The sequence below is a fragment of the Rhinolophus sinicus genome, chromosome 18 (genome assembly GCF_057876585.1).
Source record: "Rhinolophus sinicus isolate RSI-liver-muscle chromosome 18, RSI-T2T, whole genome shotgun sequence".
In the NCBI taxonomy this organism is placed as follows: Eukaryota; Metazoa; Chordata; class Mammalia; order Chiroptera; family Rhinolophidae; genus Rhinolophus; species Rhinolophus sinicus.
Genome location: NC_142518.1, coordinates 12,987,095 through 13,005,735, shown reverse-complemented (window position 1 = coordinate 13,005,735; position 18,641 = coordinate 12,987,095). Strand labels below are relative to the sequence as shown.

At 42.0% G+C, this 18,641-nt stretch overlaps 1 protein-coding gene across 5 annotated transcripts in view; it reads left to right on the top strand.

Annotated features, from left to right (window-relative positions):
• SH3KBP1 (SH3 domain containing kinase binding protein 1) overlaps nucleotides 1–18,641 on the top strand; it is a 321,649-nt gene that overhangs the window by 33,339 nt on the left and 269,669 nt on the right. For 4 of the 5 annotated variants that reach the window (XM_019755429.3, XM_019755427.3, XM_074323347.2 and 1 more), the window contains one exon: nucleotides 7,792–7,949. In XM_019755429.3, the coding sequence (XP_019610988.3) occupies nucleotides 7,792–7,949 (158 nt within the window). Of the gene's footprint in view, nucleotides 1–7,791; nucleotides 7,950–18,641 lie in introns of those variants that run through there. The other variant, XM_074323349.2, reaches the window with a different exon arrangement.

Here is an 18,641-nt window from a genome sequence, read left to right as displayed (position 1 = left end):
TAGGGATACATACTTACTAAGTGGTTTTCTGATACTGTGACAGAGTATTTACAATGTAGTTTATTAAGAAAACTTTCTTGAAGTGGATACCCAGATAGCAACTTTTAGTTCAAATTGTTTAGCTATTGAAAATGCAAACCAAGAAGACTTGCAAACCACCGGTAGTTACAACGTTGACAGAATCACATTTGCTGTGTAACATCATACATCAAACTTATGATGAAACCATCAAATGCACCATTCCTAATAACTCACGCATGATGGTGTTGCAATGTTATCTCCAGGTTGGATGTTGGGGAGCTCAAAGTTATGCTTCTGACAGTGATATTCTAGACTGCTTTGAAGAGCCGTGGTTTTTGCTCTTATCTTCTGCTTTCAGCCCTGTGCATTGGTCTCAGATCCCATCTTGAATTCTCAGCTTCTTGTCAAAATCATCCTTGCAAGTTTCTCCCCCTTCAACAACAAGCATTTCTTGAGTGCCTGGTGTGGCCAAGTAGTCAGCTCAGCGCTGGAGGGAGGAAGATGCATTGGACAGTGTGACTTTTCTTTTACGAGGCCCACAAGCTCCAGTTTGCACCTTCCCCTCTTTCTTCCCGGGGCTCATACTTTGGCAGGATTGTTGTGCCTGGGGGTATAAATGAAGCCTGAGCAGGGACACTAAATCTGCCAGGGAAGGCAGCAAAGGCTCACTGTGGTTTCCTGTCACCTCCCTGTCTACTTTCTCTCTCTCTTACCAGACAGTGCATTTCTTGTTAACAGAAGGCTACACAGTGACTTAGCCCTGTCCCCCAACCCCCACCGGGCAGACTGACCGTGGTTTTCTGTGGAATTGTTCTTTACTGCCCTTCTTTTGACCTGGTTCCCCACTCCTCTAAACACTCTTGCCTCTTAAAGCTGCTTCAGCTTAGCTACACTGAAATCAACAGCTAGGCCTTTCTTCTGTCATATAACATGTCCAATCATAAAGCCAGCTCTCCATCCCCACCCCATACTATTCTTGAGAAAAGCCAGAGCTGTGTTCTGTTAGTCTTTAGAAAGTATCTTGTACTATAGGGCTCTGTGAATTAATTTGGTATAAAGCAAACCTTTTAGATACCTTATCCATAATCAAATGTATTTCAACCACCCATACAGTGTCTGTCGAATAAAATTGGTTCATGAAATGAGAGGGTGTGATGGGAGGCAATGTTTTCTAATTTTATTTTACATTATCTCTAAGTAAAACAATACATAGTATAAGTAGACATTTGACTGTTTTTTCTTCCCTTTTAAAGTTTGGTTGGCCCAAAATGTTTTGGACTTTTCTCACTGAGAAAAATGGGGATCCCCTTCTAATTAGGCACCTATCTTGGGGTCTCCTTTGAGTCTGACAACCAGGCCTTCGTTCTAAAGTCAGGGAAAAAATAACTATCTCTAGTTAACCTCATAGAAAAACGGGTTATGTTTTTTTGTAAGTGGCTAAACTATTTTGACTTAACTGACTTTTTATTAAATTGTTTTCTAAGATGCAGTTTATTTTCCCTCCATGTTTATTACATAGGACCATTCTTTATACAGCTTTAGCCAATATAAGCAATTGTCTTTTTTCATTGCTAGTTTTTTCCCCTGCAATATCATCTGCACACTTTCTCTTTCATTTAAAAAGCCTTTTTCTGGCCAAGTTGTTATTTTTTTTTATCCAGTCTATCTAATGCATATTCTTAAAAGAGCTGTGCGTTAGGTTTGCAAGGGTTAATTTTAGTCGGGAAGTGTTTAATAACTCATTGTTCTGGCTCTTTGGGAGAGGCCTGGCGAGGCAAAGGCTTCTGAATGCAGGCTGTGAGGGACTCAACCCCCAGGCTTTGTGAAGCACTTCCCTGATGAGGGAGCAGGGCGACTCAGCCAGTGGCGCTGCATCACGTCCTCATTTTTGATCGAGGGCTCCACTGCTGTCCGGCCCAGTGGTCTTAGCAGAGGTGGGACTGGAGTCAAGGCTGATCACAGTAGCACTTGAGAGCCTTGGACCGGTCGGCGATACTTGTTTTGTGACTAACGGGTCATGGGATCTTTGACTTTCTCTAGCCTCCAGGTCAAATAACGGGGCTCACATTTGTAACTGCATTTCATTGTGCTTAATGATAAGCTGTGGTTTGGGGGTGATGCTTTCCCAGGGCTTGCACACATTCACCAACTGTCATTGAGCACTTCCTATGTGCCAGACACCAGTCAATGGGGAGGGGATACTCAGCTCTGCTCTTTAAAGGCTCCCATTCCAGGGGGGGCGGACAGGAAAACCCTCACAGCACAGCATAACAGCATGGAAGAAAAAAACAAACCAATGCCGTGGAAATCTGTCTCTCCCTGGTCTCAGTTGCCCTCCTTTTCACTTGAGATCTCCCCTTCTCTCACCTGGACTGTAATTTGGGCGAGCTTAGTCCTAGTCTTGACGGTGCTGTTACTTAGCTGTCACTCTCTCTAAGCCTCAGTCATGGAACCTTCCAGGCCTCAGTTCCTCATCTGTAAAATTAAGGAAAGGATTTGACAAGATGATAACTAACGTTCTTTCTATCTAACGATCAGCAATCATGCTCTTTTTTGGTGAAATCTTTTTGGGCAAAAAATTCCTCCTGATTTCCCATGCTCTCTTTAGAGAACCGCAACAAAACATTACCATCAGACATTTATTCTTTAAAATTCACAAAATGAAATAAGTGTAAAAGCAGTATACGTGTGACATTTCTGCTTCTAAAATTCTTAAAGCTGAAAACTGCACTGAGAGGTTTGCAACATCATCTACATGTATACATGGCCGGAGAAAATTAATTGTCGACTTTCATTCTCCTCCATGCCTTCTGGTTCATTCAGATATTTATGGAGCCGGGCATGACGCTCAGATGAGGAGCTGGGATCCTGGAAAAGATAAGGGCGTGTCCCAGGGGGAGCTCGCGGTCTGACTGGGCTGAGCCACCAAGAACTCGCAGCTTGGTGAGCTGAGCACTAGGAGAGAGGAAGTTCTGTGCACAGACGTGGGGGGGGGGGCTGGGGTCACCCAGCAGGCCCTCTGAATCGCCACCGTGAGAAGTTTGATGTGAGAAGGTGCTTGGCAGCTGGCTTAGCCAACCGACGGTTACAAACCACCTATTTCATCTTTGGGGGAGGAGACATTCCAGCAAGCGTGAAAGTGGAGGCCTGAGATGGGGATGTTGACGCCTTCTGCCTCTCCGAGCAGATCTTTTATCTGCCCTGGCTCTCTCTCTTCGCAGACACCCGGTAACTGGGGCTTTGCTTTTGCAGTGCCAGTAGATGTAACACACTTGTGGAAGCTGGCTTTTGGCACAGCAGGCAGCCGGACGGTGGTACTTTTCTGACAGGCAGATGTTCTTAAATTTTGTAAATTTGTGGTGTCTTTAAATATGGGATTTTGTTTACTGCTGCCCTAATTATACCTCTGATATAGTCTATTGCACTTGATGTTTTAATTTTGTTCTTATGTCCAGAGGTAGTTGCCTGAACGGTACCATTAAAAAAAATCTTCGGTAATGTTTTATCCTTGCTGTAGCTGCTGCAGCTTCCTGAAGCCAAGGAAATGGGCTGGGGGCCGGGGGTGTGGGGGCACAGACTTTCTCATGGGCTCTAGTGAAGGTTTCCAATGGGTTTGTACAATGCGAACTCTTGATCTCCTACTTGCCAAATATTATCCTGAACCATCTCTGTCCAAAGAAATATAATACAAGCCACATAAATAGTTTTAAATGTTCTAGTAGCCACATCCATAGAATAAAAAGAAATGAGTGAAATGAACTCAAATATATTAATTTAACCCAGCATTATCTAAAATATTATCCTTTCTGCATGTAATCAGTATAAAAATTAATGAGATATTTTCCACTGTCCTTTTCCTAATAAGTCTTTGCAGCTTGCTGCATGTTTTATAGCACATCTCATCTCGGACTAGCCACGCTTCAAGTACTCAGTAGCCACCTGTGACGAGTGATAGTGTCGCGTACAGCAGACTCCTGGGCCTTTCAAAGGCTTGCAATGTACACAGGAAAGAGCCCTTAGAGGGGGTAGGAGAGACAGAGCCTTATGACTTACGAGCTCTTAGCAAAGCCATACATAGGCTTCCTCCTCTTAGACAAACCTGATAGGTAAAAATTCATCTTGACAGGAAAGGTAAAGCAGGAAGTGATTATTCATGTTACAAAAGAATTAACCACAGGATCCTTTAAATAGCAAGCTCCTTTAGTACACTGAAGAATCTGACTCAATTTGCAAAAGTGTGATTGACACTTGGCATTTTAGCAGCATCTTTGTTGGGCAGAGAACTACCTGCTGTTACAAAATGCAGGCTGAGCAGTCGGTTTATTAAAGCTTTACTGAGCACCTATTACATGTCACGGACGCTGATAGTGGGCCGTAACAGAACTAAGGGTGACCCATACCCAAAAGGCATTTACAGGGCCCCTAGGAGGCAGAGACACAGTGCAGCCTCCACAGCATGTAACTGCCTCGATGCCAAAGGTGATAAGAGGCAGCCAGGGCCCAGCTGGGGCCAGAAGGCAGGCAGGGTGCATGTGATTAAGTGTCTCGGAGTTTAAAGAAAGGGTAAATCAGGAAAGACCAGCCCAATAAGAAATTAGGAAGACTCAAAAATTAGGCGACTATGCTTTCTTTATCCCCAAGTCCCCATTCCCTAATCCCCAGCCTTAGTCATAGCAGGCATCAATTAAGGTGTGTCCTTGGGGTCAGGGAAAGAGGGAGATTAAAGCAAAATCAGATGTGCTTCTCTGCAGTTTGCAACAATAGGCAGCAGCTGTTTACCTCCCAGTGGCCATCTTCTTGAAGCCGATTCCTTTGTCCTATTCCATCTTCACCTCGGTGCAGTCCACATACAGAGCGGAGACACCCAGACTTGCTGTTTAGGAATGAAGAAGCAAGGTTGTATTCTGGAAGTGGATGGGCTTCTGAGTCTCCCAGCGCACACAGGGTTTCAGTTCAGTGTCAAGATGGGCCCTTGACCAGGTTCCTCCTTAGCAGCCTTCCTGTCCTCTTCTCCCCCAGGCAGGCCACATGTGCTGCTGCTCCCCTTACCATGAGTTTCTGTGCCCATCAGAAAAGCTATGAGCTTTCATCTCTAAGTGCTAAAATGGGGTCAGCCTTGGGGAATGTACATCTGTGTTCCAAGCCTTTTCTTGTTGAAAAAATACTACCTGTTACTAAAAAAGTAATTGATGATCTCCATATATGTATTTATTTGTAGATGATGTGCATATATTACTGTACTAGCCAATTGAGAAAACCCAAGAGGAACTTCTAAATATTTATCATGGGTTTAGTGAACTTTGGGAAAACATATCATTGAGTATTGTACGGGACTTTTGCCATTTTTGAAAAATGAAGACGTGTCTTCATGGTTCAGGTACATAGTTTTAAATATCTTGCAAACCCAGTAGTTCCATATTATAATTAGGTAACTTACACCTATATCAAGGGTGGAAGAAAACGCATATTACAAGTTGTCTTGATAATTTACCGCTTTTGGGTCATCTGCCTGTCAGATCTGATTGGCTTCTCCTTGTGTTCACCTCCCACCATGGCTGGCAAAGAGCCCCCACCAGGAGTTGAAGTGGCAGCTCCACCATTTTCTTGTTTACTTGGTCGTGTGTTGAGTATTGTCCGCAACCCCCGATTTCTTTACACAGATCTTTTCAAGCCTCTCATCCATTTGGTGAGGGTGACTTTAGTTAAAAGAGGTAAGAGCCATAAAGCTGCTTTACCAAGAGGCCTCACAGAACTGCAGGGTGTCCCCAGGAGTGCCCTGTCCCTTAGGCTGCTCCCTCCCTGTCCTTGGGGCATGGCTGACTGCCTGACATGGAGGCTGGATGAAGGCGCCAGTGTCATTCTGCACATGGAATATTAGAGAAGTTGAATTTTTCTCTCTTTAAACTTAAAATGAATAGATGCTCTGATTGTTTTCATCATGCCACCTCACTCCTATAGTGAGTGCAGCCCGTTTTGGAGAACACTGGCTCAGCAAATAAGCTTTACTGCTTTGCTGAACATTAGGTTCTTTAATCGGGAGGATGGACATTGCAGTATTGTGACGATTAACTGAGATGCCTCAGGAAAAGTATCTGAAACATAAATAGCGGTTACCGTCATCTCCGTTCTGATGGCAAAGCTTCCATAGATCCATGTCTAGGCAATTTGAAGAAAGCTGTTTTTAAACCGACCTGGTTCTGATTGTTCTGATGGCTCATTTTAACTGCTGGGGGGTGGGGGGTGGGCAGAGCATGGGACGAGGAAACTGGAGTGTTTCTGCCTTAGTACTTGTAGGTTGATCTGGAAAGGTTATCTTGTTTATGCTCTTCGGCACCTCCTTTCTGTTGGTAAGTGATGAGAACGGTTCACAACTCAACTTCGTCCTGGGCAGATTGATGACAGCAGAGTTGGCCTGCTAATTTTGGAATGAAAAAATGATCTAGGGAAGGAAATTCCACTTTGAGTTGCTTATGAACTCTCTGGGTTGGCTAACATTATGAGCAGATGGATGAGCCTGCTGGTCTGGATGGATAGGGTTTTGTGATCCGGAAGCACTTTGGGAATTTTTTCCTAATGGAGATGCAAAACCTGTTTGGCAGGCGGCCCACTCACCTACCAACCTTTCTTCTGAAAAATCTACCCCAATTTATTGAATTTAAAAAAATTGTGTGTTTTTTTGGTCTCCCGTTGAAGAAATCTGCCAAGCCCAAGATCACTAAGCTTTTCTCCTATGCTTTCTTATGAAAATGTTTACAGTTTTAGCTCTTACATTTAGGTCTACGATCCATTTTGAGTTCATTTTTGTATATGCACTTGTTAGAGCTTATTTAACGTTTCCTCTTCCATTATTTTACTGTAATTTCTAAGTTGCTAATTCACCACTTTGGGTTTCACCTAATTGGATTTCACTGAATTTTATTAATTCATTTGCCATTCATTTGTTCATTCATTCATTCATTCATTTATTCATATCAAGTTGCAACTAAAAAAGGAAAGGACAGGAGACTGATTGAGGTGGGTATGAAGTGAGGCCCAAAGTCTAGATGTATAGTATAGTCCATCTGTGGATAAATGAACCAATGTCTTGATTTATTAGCTCTGCTAATTTGCATCGGCTCTTTGTCAACGAGAAGGCCCGTGTGCCTTGTCCATTGCCTCCACCTATTACCAACTATAAAATCTCACCATAGATTGGGAGAACAATTAAAAGTGGTATTGGCTGCCTGAGAAGCCATCTGCTTGTTGAGAGGGCAGTGGTGCCTGCAGATGTTTGCCATCTGAGACATAGATTTGGCCAGCGGGGCCTCTGTATTAGCTGTTTTTACACATGTCATCGCTGAGAGATGGCCACCATCTCTGTAGAGTGGGAACTACTATCACCCACAGTTTGCACAACCTTAGTCTTGGCAAGGGAAGGGGCACCCAAGAGCCAAGCTTGCCGCCTGTTACCTGCCATCTCTGCTCTTGGGGAAATCATGCTGGACTCCCTCTGGGGGGCGCAAGTGTTGTTGGGCTTCTGTTGAGCAGTTTGCCCTGTGAAGCTGTTGCTGGCCCTGAGACCTGCAGCCACTCAGCCTGTGCCTGAGCACGGAGCAGCATTGTGTGGTTTCTGTGCTATAGGCTTCAGCTTAACCAAAATCAGGTGGCTGCGTGTGGCCCTGTTATTTTACGTATTGGTAAACGTTCTAGGACTGCTGGGGCTCAGACTTCTCCAACACCCAATCTAAGGTGCTCACTCTTTTTTTTTTTTTGTCCCTGCTTGTCTTTCAGTGGAGGCCATAGTGGAGTTTGACTACCAGGCCCAGCACGACGATGAGCTGACGATCAGCGTGGGTGAGATCATCACCAACATCAGGAAGGAGGATGGAGGCTGGTGGGAGGGGCAGATCAACGGCAGGAGAGGTTTGTTCCCTGACAACTTTGTAAGAGTGAGTACAAAGCGAAACCCTTTTCCTGTCTCCTGTGTGGGCTCTAGCGACCGAAGCTGTGCGGGAACGTGAGGAAGCATTTCCTGGGCTCTCTTGGGGGACAACTTGACAGGTTGACCTCTTGTATGCTATCAAGGAGAGCATGTATAGCCCTAGATGTCTAGAAATAAATACCTGTTTTGAAATCACTTTCTGAAGGCTCAGAATGTTCTTTTTCCAAACTCTGTGTCACTTAGAAAATGCTGGAAAAATAGAAAGCTTATTAAATTGTTTCATTTATGTACTTATTTGCTTTGATTGTTTAAGAGGATTTTACCCTTTTCCATTCCATTCAAAATGGGGTGAAACTAGTTTTGACCACTTAAGTACCAAACTAAATGCAGAATTCCAATTATATTATGTTTCCCACCTTTGTATTCATGTTGCTTTTTTGATAAGAGCAACGTTTTTTGCCTTTCCCTCATTATGGCCATGACGCATTGAATAAAGTCTATTTTTTCAGAAAGGTTTTGAAAATTATGCCCTTTGCCGAAGTCGTCTAAGGGTTAATTACAAAAATGTAGCTCATTCATGTTAAGGACTCTAAAAAAACAAAGCAAATAAACAAACAAAACAAAACCAGACTCACGGAACAGAGACCAAAAGGATGGTTACCAGAAGAGAGAGGGTGGGATGTTATGTGAAAAGGGGAAGGAGAATATAGTCAATAATATTGTGATAAGTGTGCACGGTAACAGATGATTACTAGAATTAGTGGGGTGATCACATTGTAAGGAATAAAAATGTCAGATCACTATATTGTGCACCTGAAACAAATATAACTAATATAGTATTGTATACCAGCTATACTTAAATTTAAAGCAAACAAAGGAAATTACATACTGCACAGTTGTAAATAATAGTTGAAATTGGGTAAAAAAGGGATTGCCTGGAGGCTGTTCCCTGTGGGAAATACCAACGTCTAAAAAGTCCCTGCACCATAAATTTCCTTTCCAACACTGGAGAAGACTGGATTGTTCTTAGTGGGAAGGACTGTGTGCAGATATTCCCAGGGCTCCTGCTGTAGTTGCAGTCATACTAGACAATGCCTAAGACCTGAGGCTGTGAGGGCAAGGGGTGTGGGGAACTGTGCCCGGAGAAGCAGGTGCTCCCACAAAGAGCCTCGAGGGCTACATGGGATGCTTTTATGGCAAGGGGCTGTTGAATGAAAACCAGTGATGTGCTCCCGGCTTTCAACCCCTGGGTCCTCTACCTGGACCCTGCCCCCAGTCTAGAGCAAATGGGAACCCACTTTAATCTTTCTTCAGGGTGTTGCCTTAGTGATCCTGCTAACATTTCTTTTTTTATTATTTTTTAGTGTACAGAAAGCTGGGGAGACTTTTGTTCGGTAACATGCTGCTAAACCTTGCTTTCTGTAAATACCGTGTTTCCCGGAAAATAAGCCCTAGCCAGACCATCAGCTCTAATACGTCTTTTGGAGCAAAAATTAACATAAGACCTGGTCTTATTTTGCTATAATATAAGACCGGGTCTTATAATATAATATAATATAATATAATATAATATAATATAATATATAATATAAATATAAAATATAATACCAGGTCTAATATAATATGATATAATATAAGACCGGGTCATATAATATAATATAATATAATATAATATAATATAATATAATATAAAATATAATGTAATACCGGGTCTAATCTAATCTAATATAATATAATACCAGGTGTTATATTAATTTTTATTCCAAAAGACGCATTAGAGCTGATGGTCCAGCTAGATCTTATTTTGGGGGAAACGCAGTAGTTGTGGGAGTATAGACAGTTTTTTCATGGACTACAGGTGAACCTAGCAGCTCTCTCCCATTTTAAGAGTAGGAAAGCATTAAATCTGGGCCACCACCAATTGACTCTGTTGATGGGTAAATGTGGGTGAATTCTTTTGCCCTTTCAGGCAAAAACCCCAATTTTGGGACAAGCACCATCCTTGAAGTTGGGTTAAATTCTGGTGTGGAAGGAGGGTTTTTCTAGATAAAAGGGGCAAAGCTTGGGGTGAAGATGAAGTAGGAGGACTGAGAGAGGAGGATTGTGGGAAAGAGAAAAAGGGTCTGGAAAGAGACAGGGTACTCTGGGAAGGAGGGGAGGACCCTGGGAAGGAGCAGGGAATACAGTGTTGGCTCCGGTTTTGACAGTAGGCCCTATTTTGAAAGCCTTTAATGGGTCCTCTTAGCTTAGTGCCCCCTCCTTCCAAACCACAAATCCACAGACTCAGAGAACTTCTGAGTTGGACTTTGCTCAGGGCTTAAGGTGAGTGCGCCCACTGTAAGTATTCATGGAGGACAGTGGGCACGAGGGCAGGGCCCTGCAGTGCAGGAATAGCCCGGCAGGCTCGCTCAGGGAGCACCTGGGAGCAGTAGCTCCTCACTGTCAAACAGCGGCCTCTCTCCATCCTTCTCCCCCTGTTTGGCCTTGGGCCACCACAGCAGGCTCATGCCCCATGGCTTCCATGGGCTTTGGTTCAAGGGGAGGCTGGTAGGAAATAGCAGGGAGGGAGGCCAGCCAGGTCAGGGTTATCCTGGTAGCTCCCTGCCCCAGGGTAACCTCAGGCTAGCAGTGTCCATTGGCCAGATGGTGGCTGCTCTCATCAAGTCCCTTTTCTCCATGCTCCTTTACCCTCATCACTTCAGGCCTCGAGGTGCCCTTGTTTCTAGCCCTGGCTCCTACCTCAGAGTTTCTCTATACCTCACCCACTTTGTAAAAGTCTTTTTATTAATCCACTTCAGGTTACTTAATTCAAGTGGACCATCTGTTTCCTTTATCGAGCCTTGCTACCTCTTTGGGCCACTCTGAGGATTAAAGGAGACAGTGCGTGGAAATCACTTAGCACGTGGTCGGCCACCTGCATAGTCTGCTGCTGTCCCCTCTCCCCTGCCTGGAGTGCCTCTGCTCTTGCCTAATCACTTGTCATCTCACCTTGGCTAGAGCACTTCCAGTGAGGGGCATTCATGCTCTTTGGAGGTGCTCATTTCTCCAGGGCCAGAAAGGATGTTGCAGGAATGGCTGGGGCCACACCACTTGTGGCTGTCACATTTGGCAGAAAAAGAAACTTCTATTCTTTCAGATGGCTGAGTCTATTTTCAAGTCCTCACCCACTGGGAATGTTTTAGGCCTATTATTGAAAATCTAGTAGGTGGATGCGGTAGAGTTTAATAATAACGAAAACTTCTGTAGAGATTTCTAAAAGCTGAAAATACATCTTTAACTAATAATCATATTGGCATAAGTTTGCAGTTTTGAAAGTGGTTTACACATGCCTTATTTAGCTAAGAATAATTTGTCCCCAGATTGAATTGGGTAATCTTGTGGAATCCATTGTTTATTTGGGCACCTTTATGCCAGTGTTAACACAGTCATAGAGCTTGCCTTAAGCATTTTCTTGATTAACTTATCAGATTGATTAGTCAGTGTCCCAATTGAGCATGGGTCCTTCAAAGTGTATCGATTCAGTATCCACCCTCAACTCTATATTGTCTCAATTTCTCAAAAGAAAAATACCAGCCATTCTGACCTCCCCATTGTTGAGAAGATGCCTGGGCGTTGTCTCCATATCTTGGGCTGAGATTTTTTTGGTGCACATCCGAGGTATGATCACAAAATACGGTGAATGTTTAAATAAAAAAATGTATTACAGTAAAAGACACATTGCCATTAACACTCCTCAAAATACTCCCCCTCGCTTCGAACACACTTATCCCATTGTTCTTGCCACGTTCTGAAGCAGTTCTGGAAGTCCTCTTTCGTGTCTTTATTTCATCCTCCATCATGACAATGCTCCATGTCACACATCGCTTCTGGCATGACAATTCCTGTCAAATAAAAACATTACAGTGTGTCCTCATCCACCTTATTCACTGGATCTGGCACCGTGTGACTTCAGGACATCGAGGCAGCCAGACAGCGCAACTAAAGACACTCACGAAAGAGGACTTCCAGAACTGCTTCAGAAAGTGGCAAGAGCGATGGATAAGTGTGTTTGAAGTGTGGGGAAGTATTTTGAGGGGGATTAATGGCAATGTGTCTTTTACTGTAATAATTTTTTAAAATTTAAACATTCGGATCAAATATATGGTGAGGGAAGGAGAACTGACTCTGGGTGGTAAACACACAATGTGATTTATAGATGATGTAATACAGAATTGTACACCTGAAATCTATGTACCTTTATTAACAATTGTCTATGTAACTTTATTAACAATTGTCACCCCAATAAACTTTAATTGAAAAAAATAATAAAAACAACAAAAATCACTAAAAAAAAATTTAAACAGTCATCATATCTTTTGATCACACCTCATATATGTACCCAAGTAGGCTTCTTGGCCTTTTGGGCTTGTCCCTCTTTTAATTTTATTTAGTTAGTTCTTATTTAATTTACTTACTGAAGAATCTTTTAAATTCCACTTCCCTTTCTTCTCCCTACCTCTCTCCCCACCCACTTCTTTTAGAATACATTTTTCTTTATCTCTTCTCTTTTTAAAAATGTCATTCATTTTTTTTCAGGTGAAATTTACATGGAGTAAAGTGCTAAAGTCATAGTTGTATGGCTTGATGATTTCTTTTTTACATAAGTGTGTACCTCTGTAACCATCATCCAAATCAATGCTATTTCTGTCCCTCCAGAAAGTTCCATCATGCCTTTTCCCAGTCATTCCCCTTCCCATAGGAAATGCATCATAATAAATTAGTTTTGCCTCCTGTACTTAAATTTCATATAAATGGAATCAGATAAGATGTGTTCTTTCATATGTGGTTTCTTTTGCACCACAAAATGTTGTGTATATTAGTACTTTGTTCTTGCTGTACAGATCCCATTTTATGAATATGCCATAATTTGTTCATCTGTCATCTTGTTGATGGATATTTGGGTTGTTTCCAGTATGGGCATTTTATGAATACAGGCTTTGAATATTGTTGTGTAAGTCGTCTCATGGACATAGACACAACTTCTCTTGTATATATACATATAGGAATGGAATTGCTGCCCTCACTCACTTTCAATGTCTGTGTTTTTCTTTGTTTAAAGCTGTGGCCTCTGTGGGTGGGGGGAGGTGTTGCACCTGTGCTGGAGTCTCGTTTGCGCCATACTAGCCGACTGAGCTAATCGGCCTAAATCTGCTTGTCTTCGAGTAATTGCCCTATGAGTATGGCTGCTGAGGAATCCTGAAGCACAGAACTCAGTCTCACAGGGACCATTTGATTGTCCAGCCCAGGAACTATCAAAGACTCAGTTCTTAAATTGATAAAAACATACAAAAAAAGAGCATGTGTCAAAGTTTTATTGAACTCATATGATGAGGGAACTAGCAGAATAACAAAACTGATTCAGTGAGGATATGAGAGACTGATTAACAAGGCAGTGGAAAAAGAAATGTTCACAGAAGATTGCTATGTTAGATTCCAAATGGATTCATGTCTCAGAGGACAATAGAACCTTAACCTCTGGAGTTATCGTTTATACCAGTAAAGATAAAAAGAGAGCCCCACACGTTATTGTTTTCCTACGTGTTATCCTTTGACTTTTATAGGGTTGTAAAATGTCCTAATAAAGTGTTGGTTAAATCAAGTTACATTTCTGTGGAGAATCAGATGATGCCCAGGGAGGAGTGTTTATTAGACAATGCACAGAATGACACTGAAAGGTCACACAAACATCATTTTTTGTCTCATTTCCAAGTTTCGGATATTTTTTCTGAACAGACCACAATGGATGATAATATAGGGTCCAATACTAGGAGGTACCAGGACGAAATCCTCAAAGTCATTTACTTTAAAAAAAACATGGCTGCCCTTCTGGGACCTGAAACTGCCACATAAAACAGAAAGCCACCTGTTAAAGGCAGATGTGGGCTCTTTCTTAGAGGTTCATGTTTCCCATGTTGGATCGAATTACTGGTATCTTCCTTTCAGAATCTTATCCTCAGATTCAGACAACAATGATCTTTAGTCCAGCAAAGGACTGATAAGCAGCCTTTCTCTGGGTTCTCCTGACATGTAGCCACAGATACACATTTTTTTTTTTTTTTAATGGGCAGCCAAAGGAATTTAAAAACTGAAGTCTGGAAACTATAGCTTGGGCCAACATGTGTGTCTGGCTGCTTTGGGAGGGGCCTTTGGTGAATGCAGTGGGAGTGGGACCCAGGCCCTCCATATCTTGTCGTTCACAGATAGACGTGTAGAAAAGCAGGAAGCTGCGGTAGGGGTTAAAAGAATGTGCTTGTTGATCTTTCAATTGATCTGCCAGTGTCTTTGAGGAAGTGAGCTGTGCTCTCTGCCTGTTACTGTGTGTGTTAGGTAAAAGTACATTTTACACAGGCCCTGCTTTTGAAGGCCGAGGTGGGTTTACTTGTAGCTTGCACGTCTTATGCTGAGTGTAACAATTTTCAGCTTGGTTTCCTGTTGCCTCAGCTTTCATTTGCTGGGTGTTTGAGATCTCTCTTTGGCATATCCAGAGCCATTTTTTTGTATTTGTGTAAAGTGCTTGGTTGAATATGGTTGTTTTATAATCAATGAGGTAAAGGTCAGGAATTTGCATACTTGTACCTCTCTGAGATAAAGCTCGCAGTTACTTTGCTGTTTTGATTTAAGAAAGAATCACAAATTCACATCGACAAGTGGCATAAAGTACACATTTCCAAATTACTATTCTATATTCAGAGACCCTGAAGTGGATCATTTAAAAAACAAAACAAAACAAAAAAAATCTTTCAACCCATGGGCCATCCATTTTGTGAGTTATATGGAAGATTGTTTTCAAAATACTTGTCTCTTGAAAAGGTAATAGGAATTTTCCCAGGTGTGATACGTAGCATGCAGAGGCTCTTCTTACTCGCAACATCTAGTGGTCCTGTGTTTGGGTGGGTGGGGGTCTGTTCTATTCGTCCAGGGAGCATTTACTCAGTGTCTGCTAGGCACCAGAGGATGTAAGAACTAATGAGACACATTAAATGGAATGTTGTATTGTCATGAATGGAACTCCTTACACGGGATGACAGTTTTAGCTCCTGTGACCTGGCCTTTGGTCATTTTGTACTCTGGAGAGCATGCGTTAGACATTGTTCTACAAAGATGTTTCTGATTAAAATGCCACTTGAGAATGTTTCGGCTGGATTCATCAGGCAGCTCTGTTAGAATATGCTAAACGAACCTACAGTTATCTTTTGGCCCTGATTGCTGTGTTACTTTATGGAATAATAATGGTACATTGTATTCCAGGCTTACTGGCTGTCTGGCATTGTGTATATAGACTGCCGGTGTCTGACTGTGTACAATGACGAATTAATTACTGTATGCCAGGCAGAAAGGAGGCTAAGCCCTTCACATGCTTTATCTCATTAAATCCTTATACCTCCCGATGGCATAGGTACTGTTTTATCCGGCCCATTTTTCAGAAGAGGTAACTGAGACATCTTAAGGTAAAAAGATTCACCCATGGTCACACAAGCTAGTGAGGAGCAGAGAGAGCCCTGGAACCTGGGCGGACTGGCTCTAGCACCTGAGCTCACGCAGGCAGCATTAACTGGGTGTCCAAATTGTTCTGAAGGAATTCAGCCCTCACCATTATCGCCTGCTGCACTGCACCTTCCTTGAGTATCCAGTCAGGATTTTGCATACTTGTACTCTCTGAGATAAGGCTGACAGTTACTTTGCCATTCATGATTTAAGAAGGAATCGCAAATTTACTTCAACAAGTGACATAAAGTAGAAATTTCCACGTTGTTCTTCTATATTCAGATCATGGTTGCTAACTTGTTTTCTGAATTTTAAAGGATTCTTTTCAGAAATCAGCTATTTCAACTTAAAAGAGTAACCATTGCCTGGATTTATGGGCTTCTGCTGTTTTCCTTACAAATTCTAAAACCAAGGCAATTTGGGGAAATATTTCATTTTATTAATTTGTAAGGAAACTTGTTATTTCACAGTGTTCAGGATACACTTTTCAGAAGGAGCTTGACTGTCTTTTCTATCAATGGTAAGTAATCCAAATGTTTGACTATCTAGTTGTTCCCCTTCCGTGGGGCCCTTGTAAACAAGCAATTCTAGCTCAAATCATTCTTTAAACTTCAACATATAGGCCTTTAAAAATAAAAAATAAAACAAAGTCCTAAAACTAATAACAGGAACCTGTTAGAAGCTGTTGTGAGAAACGTCCCTCCAAGAAGGGTCCAGAGTAATTAAGGACAGGTATGTTACCAGTAAGAACCCATACCATTCAGCTTTGTCACTGTTACACAGGAGGAAGCGTGAGGAGGGTGCCTTGTGACCCAGAGAGAACAGTCTCCTGACGAAGTTGATCTTGGTGACTGTATAATGGAGTCTTATTTTCTTAACGACAGGATTATTGAATCTGAACTTAGAAAAGAACTTGAAATCATGTGTTTTAACGCCCAGCGTTCTAGCAGATCAAAGTCTAAACCAACTAGGATGTTGCTATGATCATTACCAGATATTTATAAACTTGTGAAGTATGGTGGTCCCACAGGGGGACTCTGTGCCAGTCTGTCTTTGGCCTGGCCCTCCTTCAGGCACACTGCACAGTCAGAATTTTGGAGTGGGGGCAGGAGTTGGACTGGGGGGGTCTTAGAATATTTGTAAAAGTTCAGGTGATGCCACTGCTTGATAAAGCTTGGGCACTCCTTTCCTAAGTGGTATTGAGAGGCAGGCAATCCTTTTTAATCTAATGTCTTTTCTCAAGCACGTGGATTGGTAGCTGGGGATCTACATTAGAAAATATTATAATGTTCTAAAGTACACACACACGCACACACAAAATCATGCTGGAAATTGTAAAAGTGTACTACAAATACATAAACAACATAGCAATGTATAAACAGTGCTCAATTCGAGTCCATTGGAATTAATGTATTCTAATTGCAGAACCTCGGGACTAATAATGAACTCTGTCCTGTCCTCTACCCAGTAATAGTGAGTGAGGTAGGCAGAGAATTTCTAGGAATGGTCCCCAAGATTCTTCTTCCTAATCCCCAGAACCTGGGACTATGATGAGCTTGCATTCCAGTAATTGTGTTTGTTACGTTATATAGCACAATTGACTTTTAAAAAGGGAGGGCCTAATCTTATCACATGAGCCCTTAAAAACAGAGAACTTTCTCTGGCTATTGGCAGAAGAGGAAGTCAGAGAAATTCAAAGCTCGAGGAGGATTTGATGGAGTAGCCATGTGAGAAGGAACCAGGAAATTTTACTGGAGCAGACCTTGCCTACAAAGAATTGAATTCTGCCAACAACTTGAGTGAGTTTGGAAGCAAATTATTCTCCCAAGCCTCTAGATAAGAGTCCAGCCTGGTTGACATTCTTGATAGCAGCCTTATAAGACCCTGAGCAGAGAATCCAGTTGAGCCTACCTGGCCTTCTGACCTACAGAACTGTGAGATAATAAATGGATGTTGTTTTAAGCCATTAAGTGTGTGGCTTAAAATAGAAATAACAAATGGCCTGGGACAGTGCTCTCCTTCCCTACTGGTAGGTTGTCAGTGGAGACTGAGTGGGGAATCTGGAATTTTATACCCTACTTAGTGGTACCAGACAACCCATGGCAGCTCTCTCCTCATCTGTTGGCATGTTGTCAGTTGTGACCGAATGGGGAGTCCTGACTTCCCCCTGCATGACCTCAGTTCAGCAGTAGTAAGTGGCCCCCCTCGCCCCTCTCACTAGAGAGTGGGGAAGATCTTGGAGAGGAGGGAGTCAGAGAAAGAGAATCATTAAAGCTGTATAGGAAGTCCTGGGCAAAGTTCTGACTGACCCAGATATGAATCTGACTAGAATTTATGGGTCAAGAAGTTTGAGACTAGAAACTACCATGTAGAATACTACCCAGGTTTTCAGCATGACCTCTAGGAAACACAAATGAAGAAGACCTGAATAGCACTGGAAGGGTTCTGGAAACTAAACTGTCACTGGCAGCAGAAGTAGCTCAGGACCTGCGTGTTTAATCTAAATATGGTGGTTGCCTGCTAAAATTTAAATAGGATCTAGAGCCTTATAATATAATGGCCCAAATTACAAGGATACAATAAAAAATCACTTGTCACACCGAGAATCAGGAAACTCACAACATAACTGAAAAGGCAATCAACAGATACCAACATCAGGAAGACTCAGATGTTGAAATTATCTGACAAAGATTTTAAAGTAGCCATCATAAAAATGCTTTAATGAGCAATTAGAAACACTTTAAACAAATGAAAAATTAGAAAATCTTAGCAACTAAATAGAAGATACTAAAAATGGAAATTAGAGAACTGGAAAATAAAATCAACATATTAAAAAGTTCACTGGATGAGCTTAATAATAGATTAGAGATGACAGAGGAAAGAATCAGTGACGTTTACATTGTTTTGTACACCTGAAACTAATTAAAAAATGTTAAAAAAATAGTATTGACCTCAAAGGGTGATTGTAAGAATTAAATGAGAAAATACATTTTAATGTCATTAGCACAATGCCTGACACATAGTAAGAATCCATTATAAATAAAAATTCTTATTTTGTGGTAAAAAAAGAATCAGTGAAATTGAAGACTTGTGATAAACTTTACCCAATCTGAACAACAGATAGAAAATAGTCTGAAAAAAAAAATTGAACAGAGCCTCAGAGACCTATGGTATA